This window comes from Perognathus longimembris, chromosome 5 (genome assembly GCF_023159225.1).
Source record: "Perognathus longimembris pacificus isolate PPM17 chromosome 5, ASM2315922v1, whole genome shotgun sequence".
NCBI classification, from domain to species: Eukaryota; Metazoa; Chordata; class Mammalia; order Rodentia; family Heteromyidae; genus Perognathus; species Perognathus longimembris.
In genome coordinates, this window is record NC_063165.1 from 73,184,696 (window position 1) to 73,205,348 (window position 20,653).

The following is a 20,653-nucleotide window of genomic DNA, read 5'->3' on the forward strand; positions in this document are numbered from 1 at the left end:
ACCTGAGGATCATATTTGGAAGATAGACTGGGCAGGAAAATCCTTAAGATTCTTATCTCCAATTAACCAGCAAGAAGCCGGAGTGAAGGTGTGGATCAAGTGGTGGAGTACTAGCCTTGAGTAGAAAAGCCAAGTGAGAGTGTGAGGTTCTGAGTTCAAGTTCCAGCACACACACAGAGCACCAATATTTCTTGAGTACCTGTTTCTGTACTCTAATATCTAATACCCTCTATCTGAATGGAGCCGGGACTTCTTAAGTTCCTGGAATGGTGCCTGACACCTAATAGCAGGACCTTAGCACCAATGACCACCATGCGTGTTGCACCTCATCCATCATCCCCACAAGCAAGCAGGTGGGATGGAGCTGGGGGAAGTCAGAGCTCGCAGGAACAAATCCATTTGGAGGCCAAGAATTAAAGTCGATCTTGTAAAAGCATGCTCATGGTAAGGACCCTTTCTCTTAAAGGATGCCTGACTGGAATGTTCCACATGAACTTGCAATCGACTCCTCTGCTCCCGAAAGTATTTCCTGGGCTGTGGAGGCACATGGCTCCAGAGGGAGATCAGAGCATGCTTGTAGCTGGCCAAGGATGACCCAGGAAACAGGTGGGTGGGTGCCAGGGTCCATGTGCATGGGCCCCACACGGCAAGCCTGGCAGCCAGTGTGCAGGGTGGCAGGGAGCATGGCGAGCTGCTGGAAGGCAGAGGGCTAGGCCCACCTGAGTCTGTGACAGTCAGGCTGTCTCCAGCAGCTGCCAACCCACCTGCAGGGCATGCCCACATCCTTCTAGGAAACCATGTCCTAGACAACAGGGAGCATGCAAGCCCAGAACTCAGAAAACAACAGTAACTTAAAGCAGACATGGACTGCGGGACAGAGACACAATAGGTGCGCAGGCCACCCAAGCAGACTGTGGCTTGCCTCTTCGCAGTGCCTCTCACCTAGACCTTGCATTACACATGAGCCCATCCCCGCCAGCTGCAATTCAGAAGCAACAGGGCACACAAAAGCCCCCCCCTGCCAAATTACAGCAAATTAAACAAATGAAACAGCTAGCCCCCATCACCCATAAAAAAAAATAAGTTTTTCTGTGTCAGACTGCCAATATGTCCAGAATATCTTTATCAAAAATTCCCCACATAACTCTGGTGAGCTTGGTCTTCAAAATTTCAGACAATGTTGAGAATGAAGACGCAGCTCAGTGCCGGAAAGTTTGGATAATCAGAACCCAGGAAACACACATCGTCATTCCTGATCCTCTTCATTGAACTAAGTGTGATTTAACTACACATATTTACACAGAAAGACCATGCATGTCCAGTGTAAAGTGCACTTTATTACCAGAGCAGCGTTCACAGGGTGTACCACCAACAGATCACTTCACACTTTCCACTGCTGAGCTAACTGTGTGGCCCTTGCCATGGCTATTGTGGAAAGCTGGGCTGTTGTTTGTGCAGGGGACAGACCTGTCACACAGGCACTGTACCTTCCCCGGCCCAGCCCATCAGCACCAGATCAAACTCCTCTGACCCTCACCAAGCACAGTAAGAAGAAAGGGAAGGCTGGGCAGTAGTGGCTCACACCTGTAATCCTAGCTACTCAGGAGGCTGAGGTCTGAGGAGCCAGGTTCACAGACAGGCTGAGAGGAAAATTCTGTGAGACTCTTTTCTCCAATTGACCAGTAAAACAACAGAAGTAGAGAGATCTGGCTCAAGTAGTGGAGCATTAGCCCTGACCGAAAAAGCTAAGGGACAGTGCCTAGGCCCCTGAGTTCAAGCCCCAATACTAACATTAAAAAAGGGTGAGGGGGCAGGTGGAAAGATTAGTATAAAATAATTCTCAAGGACCAGCAAAGAGTAACAGGAGCACATGCCATGTGTTTTATTTTATTGGTAAAGTTCAAATTGAAAATGCTGACAGAAACTGAAGACATTATCCTAATCTCATGGGATTTCTGGATTTTCAATTGAATGGTTACAACTAGTTGGAATCATAGGACAGTACTGTAAACTTCAGTTTTTTTCTCCACATCTAGCCTTGATAACATCTGAACATTCAAATGTGTTGCCATCATCCATACTCTGATACAATAAAACCTTCCAAGTTCTTTTTGGGGTGCCTGTGCTGGAGCTTGAACTCAGGAACTAAAGTTCAAGGAAATGAGTGTACAGCTGACTCTGTGCTGATTTGAGGATCATCTTGGAAACAAAGATTATTCTAGGGGTGGAAACACAGAGAACAAAGCCCTCCACAGTAAACACAACAGGCCACTAATACATTCATTGTCACCAATCTACACAGCTTTATGGAACAGTTAGCTTTCATAACGGTCATAACTCTGAGACAGCTCTGATAACTAACTCAGAGAAGAACAAAGCTATATTCTAGAGAAACAATGGAAAAGACTTGAGGCCAAGAGATCTGGTGAGGAGTAATAAGAGTACCACCCATGGGTAGGGGCCTTAGAGACCCAGGCCTTTTCTATTTATGTACTGCATCCCAGTTGGATTAAGTCATCTGTCATGAGGTACCAGGAAGTCAAGAAATGGGGTGTGTCCTTCCCAGCGATGGACAGATCCACGGCTCTGAGTTTCTTGCTACTCGCCAGTGGGGGGCCATTGCATTAGATCCCAAGGCCTTAAAACAGGTCCAAGGACTGCTAGCCTGCAAGGGGAAGGTGGACTGAATTCAGGGAACCCTGAGTCAGAAATCATTTTTGCATTTTCAAACTGGAATTTAGTACTTGTTTTAGTTATAAATGTAATCAACAAGTTACAATGGTTTTAATTACTTTGGTTTTAGTACTTGTTAGTTTTAAAGCCAAGATGCTTTGTTATCACATTATAGTGTTGTATTAAGTAACAATATTTATGCTGATCACAACTATAAAATTACTTATTATTAGTTGCCAGATATTGATTTGGGGGGGGGGGGGTGATTAATTAGAAAGGAGAGTCTCGTGGACTTTCCTGTCTTAGGAGACTTCCAACTGAGATCCTCATATCTCAGCCTCTTGAGAAGCTGGGATTACAGACATAATGCACTGATGCCCAGCTATGGATATCTTTAATTAAACACTCCCACATCTGCCTGTGATGGCTCCTCAAAGTAATTCAAATTACTGAGTAATTCCTACCTATTAGGCTTTTCCAAAAATTCATAGTGTACAGAACATTTTCTTAATCCTATAAAAAAAATCATTTCCAACAACACTATTTGCATCCCAAAGCAATATTTTTCTATGAAAATACAGGTACTTCTGGTTGGAAAATTATCAGACTGTAGAGTAGCAGACCTGGAAACAATGTTTAGCACCTGAGTGGTCATCAGTTTATGTTTATAATGTATTTCTGGATGAAAATGAAACAAGATGTATCTGTGTTAGCATTTCCCTAGCCTCAAGGTCCTCAGCTCCTCCCACTACCCCCAGATCCACCCATACCTAATGAGCCACTCCTACTAACTACCTACCGACTTCCCTTTTACCCCCAGAGAGAGAGAAGCTGCCACCTAAATAAGGTGCAGACGCCATGTAGCTCCCTCTCCCGTGGGAACTATGGCCCCACTAATAAACCTCCTTATGAACCTTCTTCTCCTGTCTGTGATTATCTCCGCATGGTCCTCTGGGATGGCCGGGACATATCCCTTCAATCTGCATATCATAAAAGTTTTTTAAACCTGCTAGCTATTTTTGTATTCCATAAAAATAAAGGGCATGATCACTAGCAAAAAAAGTTAAGTATCTGTACCAAAAGAATATTTTATTGGCACTTAGACTGTTTATAATATTAACCATTGTATACTGTACTGATGTGATCTAAATGCTTTGACAATTCTTGTGGAATAAAGGTTCTGGTCAGGATCAGAGGCATTAGCCTGTAGTCCTAGCTACTTGGAAGACAGAGTTATGGAGATTGTGAGTTTGAGGTCAACCCAAGAAAGTTAGTGAAACCCTGTCTCAAAAAAATTATACAGGGAGGGGGGAGGGGAGTATGAGGGACAAGGTAACAAACAGTACAAGTAATGTATCCAATGCCTAACGTATGAAACTGTAACCTCTCTGTATATCAGTTTGATAATAAAAATTTGAAAAAAAATTATAGAAATTGTATAAACATTTGTTTATTGTTATTTGCTGCTACTGCTATCAGTGTATCAGTATTAAAATGCATCTTTTACTAATTTTTATGGCAATTTTATATTGCAACCATTTGACTAACCCATAAGTGTGATGCCTTCATTAAACTACTTATAAGTACTATGGCTTATTAAACTATTGCTTACTTCTGTTTGTTTTCTTTTTTTTGGGGGGAGGGTCAGTTGTGGGACTTGAACTCAGGGCCTGGGCCCTGTCCTTTAGCTTTTTTGCTCAAGGGTAGCACTCTACCACTTTGAGCCACAATGCCACTTCCGGGTTTTGGCGGTTAGTTGGAGGTGAGGGTCTCATGGATTTTCCTGCCCCAGCTGGCTTTGAACTGCAGTTCTCAGATCTCAGCCTCCTGAGTAGCTAGGATTACAGGTGTAAGTCACTGGCACCTGGCCTAATGTTTCTTTTGAGACTGAACAGCAAACATAAAATGCAACCAAAGTGCACCTTGTTATGCTTTAAAGATTAATAACCCTTAAAAATCATTTCTTCCAAAGAACTTCAAAGAAACCTGATTTTCTTATTATTGGTGGCCTAGGGGGTATCTGCCTCTCAATTTTTCAGGGTACAGCACAATCCCCACGTTCTTTCTGCCTGATTTTAACAGTGGGAATTATAAGAGGAAGCTAATTACTGTAAACTGTCTGACCAGGCTGAGCCAAGGAGGGATGAGCAACCATTGGGCTCCAATGGGCCAATCCCAGCCAGCTCTGCAGAATAAACAAAGTGAAATTTAAATGTGTTTTTCAAAATATCTTCCCCTCACCAGCAGAAAGAGAAGTTCTCATTAACTGGCTCATTAACAAATCCACAAAAAAATTGGAATGGGTTAGAGTGATGTTGTGTTTGAGTGCAAATGTGAGTGTGTATGTGTGCGTGCACATGCGCACACACACTACTAACCAAAGTTTCTGGATTACGTCAGTTAATCTAGATAGTATGTGTGCACACTATTACCCACAGTTTCTGTATTGTGTCAATTAATCTGGAAATAAGCAATATGGTTTTCCTAAATGATACACAGTAACTTGTATGTTTTATGTTTTTCTTTATACAGACCGTTTTCATCTTTGAAATCATACCCAAAATTGATATGGAACCATGGAAAATAAAACACAGGATGTCTGCTTAAAAAATTTTTACATGGAAATTATTTAGAAAATTAATGATGGGAGGACACCACAAGCGCCATGGCCAACATACAAGGAGAGGAAACCTCAGCCTCCTCCGTTGTGACACAGACTCGGTAAGACAAGCCCTGCCAGACCACGGCAGGACTGGCTACAACGCAGTCAATGCCTACGCCACCCTCTTCTTCATTCTTCTTCCTACAGTACCAATGGGACTGTGACAAGAGCAAGTAGCCAGGGTGAAATCTGAAAGGTTAGCTCAGGCCTAGAATCCCTGCTACTCAAGAGATGAAGATCTGGAAGATTATGGTAGGAGGTCAGCCCAGGGAGAAATGTACATTAGATTCCATCTCCAATTCGCCAGCAAAACTTGGTGCTGGAGATATGGCTCAAGTGACAGAGTGTCAGCTGTGAGCAAGTAGCCAAGTGAGAATAAAGCCCTGAGTTCAAACCCTAGTACCACCAAGAATAATACTGACAGGTAAAACTCTCGATATATCTAGTGATTAAGAGAGCACTTGCCTTGCACCCACATGGTCCAGAGTTCCATCCTGGACACCTCAAGGAGGGGAGGGGAGGGGCAATGGAAGAGAACTGTCCACACACCTTTCAGGCTGCTTATTCCTTGCCTTTCAGTTCCAAACGATAACTACTCCATTCTCACTGTTCTTCTAGAGTCTTCTAGCATTTTCTGACAATCGTCATTGGGAAGAAGTGTCACTTTGCTTCCAATGTCGGGTTTGCAAAAGTGAGTTAACAACTCTGCTTTTGCCCATTCTTTTCAAATTGTTCAGTACAAGTTTTCCACAATCCAAAATCAATCCAGGCCAAAAATTCTTCATTTTACCTAGGGCTTACTCCTAATGAATGTTGTGCATTTAATATAATCACCGCCACACCACTAGGAGGAAAAGTCTGATTGCTGGATGTTTTGATTTGTCCTTTAAAAAAAAAAATGGCAGTACCGAGCCTTAAACTCTGCCTCACACTCTCCTTTTTACTTCTTCACCTAAGCCTGGGTCTATACTGTTTGAGCTACACCTTCACTTCTGGCCTTTTACTGGTTAACTGGTGCTAAGAGTCTCATAGACTTTCCTGCCCAGGCTGGCTTTGATCTTAATCCTCAGCTCTCTGCCTCCTGAGATGCTGGGATTGCAGGCATGAGCCACTAGCTAGAATACTAGAGGTATAATGCCTTCCTTCAGTGAATGGAGGGCATGAAAGGAAGTGTGATTTTGCCACCACAATGGTGAGAACTGTTGATAGTCAATGGAATGAAACACTTCCTTACAGTTCATGCACTAGTAGGGGATCTAATGGCATTCTGAATTCCCTGTACTTTTCTGTTAAGTCTGTTAAGTCAGACTGGTAAGGTCAAAGTTGTTCATCATTTTATGTCCCTCCTAGTGGAGGCTGTATTCTTCCTTCTCCTATACTGAGTCTCTTTTGCAAAGACTTGTCAAAAACAAGCCATTTATTTCCAACAGGGAAAAACCTCAAGAAAACAAGCTAGTGATTCAAAGAGAGAGATTGGGGGGGGGGGGGTGTGGAGAGAGAACCTGACTCACATATAAGGATGGAAAAAGAAATGGCAGTGGTGCAATATGCCTTATGTAGTGGATATGCTTTTACGTCACTGAAGGAGAAATCTTTCCTTCCTGTCTGAGCTTCAGTAAATTGCCTATGCAGTTGCCAATTTTTCTACTCTAGCAGAAATCATCAAAAACTAAAAATTACAGATAAATGTAATACTCTTTTAAAAAACAGAGGCAGAAAAATTGAGAACAGGTAAGTCATGGGGGAAAACTCTGAAAGGATATAACCTGTGAAAGGTCAACATCGTGACTGTCATCTCATATTCATCAGGCCATTGTTGTTGTTGTTTAATGTATATACCATATTCTTATAGTCAGGGAACCAAGAACAAGAATGAGAGCATGGGAGGAGGGGAGCAGAGAGAAAGAGGGAAAGAAGAGGAAATAAAAGATGATTGGCTGGTGAAGTATTATGTGCTAAGCAGGAGAAACACAGGAATTTAGTGATGACAGAAGAGTATTTCAAGTATTCACCAATCACTGTGTTACAGGTACCCTGAGCACTTTACACCTGATCTAGGCATAAAACAGTAACTTCATCCTCTTGATCATTTTTCTCTTCCAAGATTCTCTTCCAATCCCTTCCCCAGATTGCTATTGCTATTATCTTACTGAAGAACAAACCAAAATTCAAATAAATTTAAGGACAAACAGCCAAATTCTCACCATCCCCCTCAGTAATTCCATAAGCCTACCTATGTCACTTCAGTGACTTGGAAATGGAACTTTTACACCACAGGGTAGCCCCACACCCATTTTTCTTATACTGGGACTTGAACTGAGGGCCTGGCTGTTGTCCCTTAGTGTTTTTGCTAAAGGCCAGTGCTTTACCACTTGATCCACATCTCCACTTCTGGCTTTTTTCAGTGGTTAATTTGGCGACTAATTAACAACCTCTAAGACTTTCCTGTCCAGGCTGGCTTCAAGCTGATATTCTCAGATCTCAACCTCCTGAGTAGCTAGAATTACAAGGGTGAGGCACTGGTACCCAGTTGGGTGCAAGGTCATTGCTAATATTTTTACTAATTAAGTCCCAGTAATGGACTTGATTAGTAAGTGGATGGATGGATGGAAGGAAATTTCTAAAGCAGGAGAATCTGTGAAAAAGTCACTAACCAGACATCAGATGTGGTCACCCAGCTTGACAGAGGGCAGCCCAAAAGCATGTGTCCATTTCTCTCTGATCACTGGCACCCCAAGTGGCAAGATCTGGGAAGTATTGCTTGCTGCCACAAAAAGGAAGGCACTCAATCCTACCCAGCTTTCTGGTAAGTAAATTAAGGCACAGAGGTGCACAGAGGTACCTGTGAGATATAACCCGGTGGCACATGGATGGGAGGGATGGATCCATTGGGTGACATCATGGGAACTTCAGCAGGTCCTACAAGGAGAAACAGCAAGGAATTAATAGGTGAAGAATCATATAACAGTCTATTAAAATAGTCATTGATGCTTTTGATGTATTATCACACTGAAGACAGTCATTTGTCTAGTGGTTCTTTAAAAACTTGCACCTCTTGTCTTATCTGAATCTAGGAATGAAAAGCAATTTTCCAGTTATACAACTCAAAGGAAATTTATAAATAAAATAAACAAATAAAAACAACTATCAGTGTTTTGTGAATATTTAATGACTCCTGGTTCCATAAGCCAAGACTGATTAGTAAAGAGTAGTCTAACTTTCAGGCATGATAGTGCACTCTTGCAATCCCAGTACTGGGGAGGTGGGGGCAGGAGGACTGTGCACTCTAGGACTATATCATGAAACCCTACACCCCCTCAAGCAACCTAATGCAGTATTTCTTTTTCTGCACTTGAAAATGTATTACTGGCTGGGTGCTGGTGGGTCATTCCTGTAATCTTAGCTATGTAGGAGGCGGAGATGAACTTATCTCCAATCAACCACCAGAAAATGAGAAGTGGTGCTGTGGGGCTCAAAATAGTAGAGCGCTAACCTTGAAGGGAAAAGCTCAGAGACAGCACCCAGCAACCAACATGAAGCTCCACAAACAACAACAACAAAAGTATTACTGAACAATGTTTAAACAGATCAATTCAAGTGAGTTTCTGGTTCAAAAAGCTCCTACGGTCTTTGGGTTTATGGTTTTCAGTCATAGTTTTATTTTTAGTAAGTTAGTATAACCTGCCATTAATGTGAAAGACAGGAAGCCTTTCAAATACTCCAAATCAGCTTTGTTTGGTCAATCCCTCATAAGGCAAGGGAAAACAGAGACCCTATTTTGAAATAAGTCACTGTTAGGAATACTCATGCCAAATTCATTCGAATTGTTTCACAATAAAGCTTTAAAATAACTAGGGGTAAGTTTCAAAATATTGAATTCAGTGAATTAGTCACATGGATAAGGCCAACTAATGGATGGTACAGAATTACACTGAGGGACCCCAGCCATAGTTTGAGTCAATAGTCAATCACAAAGGAACTACTGGTCATAGCATCAAATCAACTTGACACCCTGGACATCCTTCCAAAGATGTGTGAAGGAATTTCAGAGCTTTCCATTTGGTAGCTGGCTCTCATTCACTGCACCCTCCCCTAAAGGCTCATCTAGAAGCTCTGGGTTTTGAGCTGAGATGCAACCCCAGGGGCTCCAACCACCTTGTGTTTTTCATTTGTTTTCTCCTAATTGTGTTATGCTGCCAGGCATGGCCATTGTTCAGCTGGAAGAAAAACCCAAGAGAAACACGGTGCTTTATTTGGCAAAAGAGGCAGATCCCACCACACCACAGTGCCACTCAGTGAAGGCGAGTGGCATGCAGGGTACAGGGGGTGACACACTGGCAAAGCAAAGACAGACAATGGCTGAGCATGAGTAGGCACGGGATAATTCAAGTGCCCGCTATGGGCACAGCACATGCAAAGCTTCAGAACAAATGAGTTGCTGGGTGACTCCCATTTTATTTTTAAATATTGTTTAAGCGAACATTCACCAGTCTCTGAAAAGACTGTGTCTAAGTTCATTTTTCTCTTCTGCTTCATATTTTTGCAGTCACTGTCAGGACATCTAGATATATACTATGTATTCTCAGCTGAACTGACTCACAATGAAACCCTACACAACTAGTTCAGTATGCGCTGAGCACCATTTGTGAAATCCAAGGTCCATCCAGGGAGTGGGGTATTTGGAGTATAGTCTCTGACTGCTTTTACACCTCATGTCATTAGTCACACTTTGAGTGACCTTGAACAATTAATTCATTTTGCCTCTCTGAGCTTCACTTCACCAAAGGTATGAGACTAACAATTCCTACTTCATGAAGTCAAGTTTAAAGATTAATCTCAGCACCAAGTGCAGTGGAACACACCTGTAATCCTAAGCACTTGAGAGGTGGGCACAGAACCATTGCTATCCAGCCTGGCCTGGGCATAATATCCTCAAGACCTCATCAAAATGGAAGTTGGGGGGAAGCACTGAGGTGATAGGAAGCTGTTTACCTAATGGGGATGAGGCCCTGGATTCAAAGCAGAGTACTGGGAGAACATCAAGCAAACAAACAAATCTCATGTCGCATACAAAAGTGCCTTAAGCCAATAGATGGCACAATAATTACTCACCAGAATTATTCCTGATCATTATTACTCTTCCAATGACTTTGTGCATCTTATTGATAGCTTGTGTTGCTTTGTTACAATCATGTTTTTGAAAATACATTTAGAAACTATTGTATACTCCTGCAACACAAAAAATCCAACTATACAAGATAATACTGACTTAAGGAGTAACCCTTCCTCACAGATAAAATGTCAACTACTGCACAGTACAGTATAAATGAAAGTGCTGCCAAGTCAATAAATGATGTTTTTTAATCATGGATGTATACACTCTTGACTCTAGGCATGACCCTTAAAATGGTTAAAGTCATCTGCATAAAATGCTTTGAAGAATGCCAGACAGGTAAGTGATTTACAGCTGGAAAATGTTTTCTTCCTGTCCTGAAATTCATGTGTGGCTCAGTGTCTTTCCTCTTGTCATTGGCACCAAAACCATTTGAAGGGACAATTAAGAGATCAGCAGTACCTGCTTCCAGAACCCAAGTAAACTTCAGCATGCCGAGGCTCCTCTTCTCCCTGACATACACCATTCTTACACAGGCTCTTAGGGCTGCAAAGCTAGCAAAGTGAAATCCTCTTGCAAGGCAATTATTTTCTTCCTAAATACCTGCCAGCCATACAGTTTTCTCATCCTGTTTGAGAATGTCATGTCCTGTACCCTTCTAATCCTTCCCTAAATAAAACACACATTCCCCTCCCCAAACTTCCATGACTAGCTTCCTCTCAATCCACACCTATACCATATACAAAACTTAAAGGGTATAGCCCAAATGATATGAGAGTTGGGGAGGGGGGTGGTTTCCCCTCTTGTTTAAGTCACCAACACTGGCTATATGAAAAGAGTAGATCCAGACAATTTTTCAAACAAACCAATACGTTGAAATTTTATTTAACCTATTAGATGTTTTAACATTAAAAAAAAACCCTAAGGTATCCAAATATTTCTTTAATTAAACACACTAGTACTCTTGTACAAACAGATGGAAAATGTCCCCTGTACAGTTTCTGGAACTTGAACTAGAATGTTACTTAGAATAAAACAATACTACTTAAAACTTCTTAAGCTAAGTGCTGGTGGCACACACCTGTAATCCTAGCTACTCAGGAGACTGAGATCTGAGGATCACAGTTCAAAGCCAGACTAGTTAGGAAAATCCATGAGACTCTTTATCCCCAGTTAACTACTAAAAAGCTGAACGTGGAGCTGTGGCTCAAGTGGTAGGGCACTAGGCTTAAGTACAAAAGCTCACGGACAGTGCCCAGGCCCTGAGTTCAAGCTCTAGGACCAGTGTGCGCGCACTCACACGCACAACTTGAGCTATTTGATCAGTTCCAGGTTTACTGTAACTTGAAAAATCACAAATTCCTTTAGTTGAGTAAAATGTGAGGTGCTTCATATAATACCTCAGGTTAGTGTAAAGTGATTACATTTAACTTTAGCATACAAATGTAAGTGTATAATCCAGCAGTTTAGAAGTCTGTTAGTGGAAGTTGGGGATTTAGCTCATTGGCAGAGCACTTGCCTGTTAAGTAAGTCCAAGGTCCTGAGTTCAGTCCTCAGCACCACCAAAAAACAAACAAACAAAAAGTCTGCTAGTATCATTAATGATTTTTTTCATTGACCCATAGGAAGCTGGGAACAAAAATGATCAGAAAGATGCTTAATTATTCCATCAGCAGTAATTATTGGAATGATACTCTATTATTCCCACATGCCAAAGAGCAGAGGAACCACAGCTCCACTGTTAGGACCCCGGGTGTTCGTAAAGGGCTCCTGAGCGCAGGACCAAGGCTGAAGGTCACTGGGCCTGGCCTCGGCTTCCTCTCTGTGACCAGGGCCACATGCTAGCTGACTTTCCCTCTGACACTCTTCAACACTGATTCCCATTCTGGGAGTCAGACTTAACAAGATGCACACAGAGCAAGTGAGCAAATGAGGTTGAGAAATCTGAAAGCAGTGCAAATGGGAGTAGGCCTGAGGGGGAAAATCACTTATAAATAAATGTTGCTATATCTTTAGACATTTAATGAGTAGATTTTTGAGCTCAGCATTCACCATGTGTAAACAAAGAGTAAAGCAACTGTGCTTGGGTGTAAGCACCTACATGGGTCTCCAAAAGGCTATTTTTTCCAGCAGTATCATTTAAGAGATACAGATATTAGCTTAAATACAATATTCAAAATGGATATGAAAGGGCTAAGGTCACAACATAACAAGATTTCTTAAAACACTAGGAAAGACAGTAAAGGTGAAATATGATATGATAAAAATCTAGTGCATTCAAAAAAGGAGCCCTTGAGGCTTTGTAAATAGCTGAAGAACCGAATAGACAGAATAGACAGCCTTCAGGATAGGCCGCAGACATTGGGGCAGATCACTAGGTGGAAGGGATGCTTGGACCAATGGTCTGCCCAAAGGGCAGAATCTAAGATGGAGTACAGAGAGGACTTCTGAGGTGTGCCAGAACAGCAAACAACAAAGAGCAAGTCAAAAGTGGTAAGTGAAGATCTGCACAAAAGAAGATATTAGGCAGGGCCTTTGGTTGGCTTTGACTTAAGGAGAAAGAAGAAGAGAAAGCAGGGGAGGAGGAAAACAGAAATCAGCAATTTACTCAACTCTGTCAGGGGATATTATTATTATTATTATTATTATTATTATTATTATTATTACTGAAGCTCTGAGTAAACAAAAAAGGGAATCAAAAAGAAACAGAATTTGAGTCCTAACTTCGAAGAAACTTGAGCTCTACTGCAGGGACTATTAAAAGTCACTGTATATCACAATCACCTGGCATGGCTCTTAAAATACAGATTTAAGGCTAATTGCCCACAGCTTTAGAATCAAAGCACTTGGTGTGGTACTCAATGACATGGTTTCTAACCATGTTAGAAACCAGGTTCTAACCAGGTTCTACATGGCATAGAAGCAACGTTCTGATCAGCAGTTAGGTAGCCTTCAACTTGGTCAGGACCTTCGGTTAATCTAGTGATTAAAAACTGAAAAGATCCCCCTAAGATTAGACACAAGGCAAGAAGGTTACTTTCTCCACTGTTATGCAACATTGTACTAAATGTTCTGATCAGAACAATTCACTAAGAAACATCAAAGCACTGAATGGAGTTAGAAGCAAAAATGTATCCACCCATAAGCAACATGGTCTAATACGTAGGAAATCACAAAGTATCCACAAGTATAAACCTATTATACAATTGGGTGCAATTACAAGATATAACAGCAACACAGGAGCATTGACTTCAAATACCAGTAAGGAACAATTGGGAAAGAAAATTAAGAAAATAATCATGCGTAGCAACTTGGGAGGCTGATTTAGAGGATGGTAGAGTGAGGCCAGCCAGAGCAAAAACAGTTCTCAAGACCTCTCCTCAACCAATAGCCGCATGCCTGCCACTCCAGCTACAGTGAGAACATTCTGGTATCTGACTAGGCAAAAAGTGAGACATTATCTCAAAATAACCAATTGAAAAAAAAGGGCTAGAAGAATGGCTCTGTGATAGAACATCTGCGTGGTAAACATGCATTCAAACCCTAGTATCAACAACAACAAAAATCAGAAACCAGCAATTTATTCACCCATGCCAAGGAATACCTGCTATTATTATTATCTTTAAGTAGTTGTACAAATGAGTTGCCATTCAATAAAGCCTGCTACTTTCAAAGGTTTCTTTGAGGATTAGAATATGGGATGCATATCAAGTACCCAATACACAACTTTAAAATGACATGACCAGAGAAAGATATAGCACTACATAAACAAAGAACTGTCAGGAGAATGACTGTTTACCACAGAAGCCAAGCAAATTATACTGCTGCTTTTATATTCTGCCAGTACCAGGGACAGGACTCATGGTCTCTCTCTGTTGGCTTACTTGCTGAACAGGTGCTCTACCACTTGAATTGTGCCTCTGGTTCAACATTTTGCTAGTTAATTAGAGATAAAGTCTTGAAGACTGTTCTGCCCCAACTTGCCTCAAACCACAATCCTCCAAACCTCAGACTCTTGTGTAGCTAGGATTACAAATGTGAGCCACCAATACCTGGCTAAATTATATAATTTCTTAAATACCAAGTTACTTGTTTTACTCTGCACATTTACATTTTTTCTTCTAAAATGCATTACTATCTTTAGCATCAAGACCATATCCTCCTTTCAAAAAAGCATAACATATTCAAGGCAAGCAACAAATATTAAAAATAAAAAAGATAATCTATGCACCAGTGACTGTGGCTCATGCTTGTAATCCTAGCTAGTCAGGCGGCTTGATCTGAGGATTGTGATTCAAAGCCAGCCTGGGCAGGAAAGTCGATGAAATTCTTTTTTTTTTTTTTGCCAGTCCTGGGGCTTGGTCTTGGGGCCTGAGCACTGTCCCTGGCTTCTTTTTGCTCAAAGCTAGCACTCTGCCACTTGAGCCAAAGTGTCACTTCTGGCCTTTTCTGTTTATGTGGTGCTAAAGAATCGAAGCCAGAGCTTCATGCATCATGCAAGGCAAGCACTCCACCACTAAGACATATTCCTGTCCCCATCAATGAGATTCATATCCCTAATTAATCACTAGAAAGCCAGAAGTGGAGCTGTGGCTCAAGTGGGATAGCACCAGCCTTGAGCACAAAACTGCTTAGGGACAGAGCCTAGACCCTGAGTTCAAGCCTTAGAGTGCACAGGCATGCACGCCACATGCATGAACACACACACACACACACACACACACACACACACACACACACACACACAGAGGTAAAGGGAAAAGATGGCTATTTTCCTTTTCCCTCTATCTCTATCCCAAATCCTCACCCTGTATCTCTCCCAAAGTTTGATGGTCCTTTTGCCCAATTTCTAGGAAACCTTAGAAAAAGCTGAATGCGCCTAACTTTCTCAATGGCCCCAGACAGCTCTCGGCCAGAGGACCAGCCCTTGTAATTCCTGAAAGCCAATCCTCTCCATTCCTCTGACCTTGGCTTTATTTCAAGAATTTCTAGTCTGGCCCAGACGTTTCGTTCAAAGCAAATGACCATAACAACAAACTGCACAATGATGTATTCTTCCTGCTGAATTTTCCTGAAAAATACCTCTCCCAAGAACCAAAACGGAGCTCCGTAAGTAATGAGTCAAAAGACAAAAGGCATTTTATCTGTTAACAAATCCATGCGAGTGGTGTTCAAATCCAAGTTTCAAGCATGGCTCTTGGGACCTGTGTTCAGCTATTTATTACAAGGGTCTCAGGAATAGAAGGCCAGGGCTTGCTTCTCACATAAGACTTAACTGCCTGTATCCGATTTTCTTCCATTTCAAACAAAATGGAAGTATCTACCTAACTACTGACTTTATCAAACTGTGTTATGGCTTAAATGTTAAATCTATATAGTAACTGTGTGGAGATGAAATGCTACAGATCTTAGTTAATATTTGATGGAATTCAATTCAATAAACACTTGTTATGCAAGACACTGTAAGGAAGTAACAGTCACAACAGGATTTTACAACACATCATAAACAGTGAACTACTTTGTAACTGCTTTGTTAGAGGCAAGGATCTGTGAAGCAGGAGAGTAATGATTACGGGCAGGTGAGTAGAAGAACATTTAAGCCTCTCAGACCAGCACTGAATAGAAAAGGAAGTTGGGGGTCCATTTGCTTACAGGCATGATAAGCTGCTGTTGTGGTTTTTTAAAAGAACTTAATTTCAATTCCAATCTACAGAAACACAAGCTCTAAGATTGTCAAAGATATATGGGGTAGCAGGAGAGAGGGCTGTAATCCAGCCTTCAGCTGCAGTTTTTCACGCTGCTTTGTTTGTCTAACAATCCTTTGTCAAAGACACTGTAGTTGCCAGCCCCAGTCAGGATACCAAGAACATGGGGATGCCGAGAAGAGCCAGCATTTCTCTTCCTGGTTAGGATGAGTGGGCCAGGCAAAGGTGCCACCGCATAGGTGCAGAGAGTCAGGAGGGCTACACCAGCACTGGGTCCTGCTTTTGGCTTGAGTGTCTTGGTATGGTCAGGAATACAACCCAGGCCTCTCAAGAAACATGAAGCATTTAGTCTAGTAGCTGAAATGATTAGAGAATTATGCAGGAGGCCTAAAAAAGGGAAGGGGGTGGGGGGACTGTAAGAAGAAAACCAGTGGGGTCACACCCACCTCCAGCTCAGTCTGATTTCCAGGGTCTCTGGGTCCTGCTCTTCAAGTTCAGCTCCTCCACACAGAACTTCTCCAGAGTACAATGAAAAGCCCTTGGGGGCACCTTGCCAGTTACACTTACGTAAACAACCACCCTGATGGGGTCCTTCTGTGTTTACATATTTTTACAAATTGTGCTGGTATTGGGCCTTGAACTCAGGACCACATGATCTTGCTTGGCTTTTTCACTTCAGGGCTGGTGCTATTCTAACCAACACTTGAGACACACCTACTTTGGGCTTTTTTACTGGCTAATTGGAGATGGTTTCAAACCAGGATCTGCAGATCCCAGCCTGAGCAGCTGGGATTTCAGGTGTAAGCCACTGTGACTGTGTTACTACCTCTATTATGGGGTTTGGAGTGGCAGGAGATCCAGGGACACAGCTCTTTATTCTGATTAGACAAATGCAATTCCAAATGCTGAGAAAAGGGCTTCAGGTGTCTTACACAGAAACAGCTCTGCAAATGTTAACAAGGAGGTTAAGATAAAGTCATCCAAAAGAGCAGGAAGCACTTCCTAGGAACACTATTAAGAGAGTAGATCACTCCCGGAGGGTTCGTCTGTGGCATCTATGCCCATCATAGGTACCAGGAAGCCCCTGTCACTTCCTCCTGCAGAGTAGAAGCGCTTCAACTGACCACAAACTCAAGCAGGGATGGTTAGGAAATATGAGTAAGTGTAGTGACTTAATGCCAGCAGAACCCTCTACCAGTTCTTCCTGAAGCTAAAGAGTTCCCATATTTTCCCTATGAGAATAAGGGAATTCGAATTTCATTTTAAATGCCCTGAGATGAAATGTTGAAATACAATGTTAAAAGTAATGTTAAAGCTGGGTGGCAGGGGCTCATACCTGTAATCCTGGTCTGTCAAGATTCTGAAATGTGAGGACGGTGGTTTGAAGCCAGCCTGGGCAGACAAACCATTGAGTTTCCTATCTCCAATTGAGCAGCAAAAAGCCGGAAGTGGAGGTGTGACTCAAGTGGCAGAATGCCAGACTGGAGCAAAAAAAGCTAAAGAAGAACACAAGGCCCCGAGTTCAAGCCCCAAGACCCACACAAAATAATGACAATAATAATTATTAATAATAAAGCTTGTGGTTTTGTAAAAAAAAAAAAATCAGAAAGGTAGACTGTTGAGAAAATGACAATGTGAGAAAAGTGTCGAGAGGCCTCATCAGAGGAATGGGACAGAACGTCTCTATCCACTGCGGCCCCCACGGTTGAAAGGGGCTTTCTCCACTCTCAGAGAAACCTGGGGGAAGGAACAGGAATGAAGAAAGCCTCATCTGCTCTCCCTCCTTACGCTCCGAAGCCATCCCACTGGTGTAGTCAGGAAGGAGCAAGCACAAGACAAGGCAACAAGTAGAGAGCTATTTTCATCCCAACTCTGGAAAATTTAGGAACAAGCATGAACTTCCTGTTTTATTTGTGCCCTGCTTGACAATTCAGAGGTCATGCTTGGGGGATAAGTTTGGAAACAGGACTGAAATTATTCCCAGACAACATGTGACTGCAGTCCTTAAGGAGCCCTGCTTTACATTATTCATCTGGTTTAAAGCATCCCCCACCTGAACTCCCCATTGCAACTGATAATAATATATAACTTTCTTAGCATATCATTACTCTATGTGCTTAGGGGAGTAGTTCAATTATGTTTTTGCTTTCATGAGCTTTACAAAAGCAAACCACTGAGGATCGCTTTCAACTAATGGCTGTCAGGGCTGGGCCTTCTAGGGCCCTGCAGTATTTGCCAGTAAGAAGAGCCTCTGAGAATGGGCCCAAAGGTGTTTTGTTAACATCCCAGTACATATTAGCTCTCTTTAACTCATGCACTCCACATTCAAAAGCAAGGCAGAAATACCCTAGATCTATATATAACAGAACTACTATAAACAGAAGAACAGTCAAGAGTTACCACAGTATTTGGGGAAAAATGAACTAAATGTTCCATAAGACATCCATCTTCCAGCTGCCATTTTCCCTCCAGTCTAGAAGGTTCTCCTCACTTTCTCATAATCATCATGTCCCACTGGAGGCTCTTTCAACCCTGAACCAGCAATCTTCTAATACAAAGGCATTTTGATTACTATTAAAATCCTCTAAATTGGGAGGACTGGTTGGTTTACAGTGCTGGTCTCTACCTTCCCTAAAACCACATAGAACACCCAGAGAGCAAATGAGGCTTCCTAAGGTCCAGCCCAGGTTACACAGCTGTTACTTTTTCTCTGTGGTTCCTACGTGAAACACAAAGCGCAAGCTGAAGATTGACAGCAAGCAAGGACCAACAGGAGAGGTTGGGTGGGTTTGTTTGTTTTGGGGGGAGGGCTGCTTCACACCTCCCAGCATCTGTGGGAGGGCAGAACAGGCTGGGGACCACATGGTGGGGGCACCTTCTCATTCTCAGCTTCTACCTCAGAGCACAGGGTCCCCCAAAGGTTGCTATTTTACACAGCAGTCAGCAACTTAGTATGCTACACTCAACCCCATTTACTAAGGGAACCAGAGACAAATGCAAGTCGTGTGACCATTCTTGGGAGGGCTGGGGTCAGAGGTAATTAGAAAAGTTTCCTTATTGCTCCACCGCTGATGTTCCTAAGCTGAAAAGGACAGGAAGTTTTATAAAAGAGCAGATGCTTTGGATTTTTGGAATTTGGGTGGTGGTGCTGGGATTTGAACTTAGAGCTTAGCAGTTGCTAGACAGGTGCTCCTCCCCACTTGAGCCACACCTCTAGCCCTTTTTGCTTAGCTTATTTCCCTAATATGGTCTCGAGTTTATGACTGGGACATCCTGGACCACGACCCTCCCTCCTCTGTCTCTTGCATAGCTGGGATCACAGGTATTAGCATCATACCAAGCTTATTGGTGGGGATAAGAGTTCTCTAACTTTCTTCCCCAGCTGGCCTGGAATCGCAATCCTTCTAATCTCTGTCTCTGGGGTAGTTGGGATTACAGGTGTGTAACACTATATCTGTTGGGAACAGGTATATTTTCAAGTTAGCACAGCAAGACTAGCCTTCAGTTTTCTAAGTCAAATGGACAAGGCTAGGACATAATGGAATATGTAGAGGAGGAGAGAAGAAAACATTATTGTGTGCAATAGAAACAAATAAAAGTACCTGCTAATGGGGGGCTTTGCATAGTATTCTCAATGGTGAAGCAAGGATATATTTACAACATACTTAAGGTTATATGCATATCTGAATGACTCAGAAAACCTTTTAGGGTGAAGCTTTAGGATTCCAGACGCTATTAATCAGATTACACTGAGGACTGCAAGAATGTTCTTTCTTGTGCTTTATCCCCATCATGCATGATGAGGTATGACCTCTCCTCCCCCAATTTCCTTGGAGGACAGTCCCCACGTCCACCTGCGCACAGGTCTTCCCGTGCAATGAGATTCACTTCCAGCATCATGCTGACCTACAGAGCATGTTCACAACTAGAAGAGAACTACAATCCAAAAAACATTTGCATGAAAATTCCTTGGCCATAGATTTAAGGTCAAGTCGGTCTGTCACTGTACACAGACATGGGTTACTAGAATGGGGCTAAAAACAATGATAAAAAGAAAGAAGAGGCCAACTGCTGGTGGCTCACACCTGTAATCCTAGCTACTCAGGGAGCTGAGATCTACAGATCTAGGTTTGAAGCCAGCCCAAGAAGAAAAGTCCATGAAATTCTTCTCCATTTCGCCACCCAAAAAGCTGAAAGTGGAGGTATGGTCATTTGATAGGGCATCGGCCATGAGAGAAAAATTAAGAGCACGAGACCCTGAGTTCAAGCCTAGTATTAGCATTAAAGAAAATAATAATAACAAGAGAAAGTAAGGTCTGGAGCAGAAATATAACCTTGGAAAAGAGGGGAGGCACTAATGTAGAAGGGGAAAAAAAATAACATAGAAGAAAAAAAGAGGAAATAATTAAGTCACGTGTGGGAAAAACAATGGAGCCCCCAAACCACACCTAGAAAATATATGTGGCCCCAATTAACATCATCTGAATTATTTTCCATTAT

General features: G+C 42.3%; 1 protein-coding gene across 2 annotated transcripts in view; it reads right to left on the reverse strand.

The window, feature by feature from the left end:
* Positions 1-20,653, reverse strand: part of Fndc3b (fibronectin type III domain containing 3B) — a 274,961-nt gene that overhangs the window by 124,987 nt on the left and 129,321 nt on the right. For both annotated transcript variants that reach the window (XM_048347104.1, XM_048347105.1), the window contains exon 4: positions 8,178-8,254. In XM_048347104.1, coding sequence (XP_048203061.1) covers positions 8,178-8,254 — 77 coding nt within the window. The remainder of the gene's footprint in view (positions 1-8,177; positions 8,255-20,653) is intronic.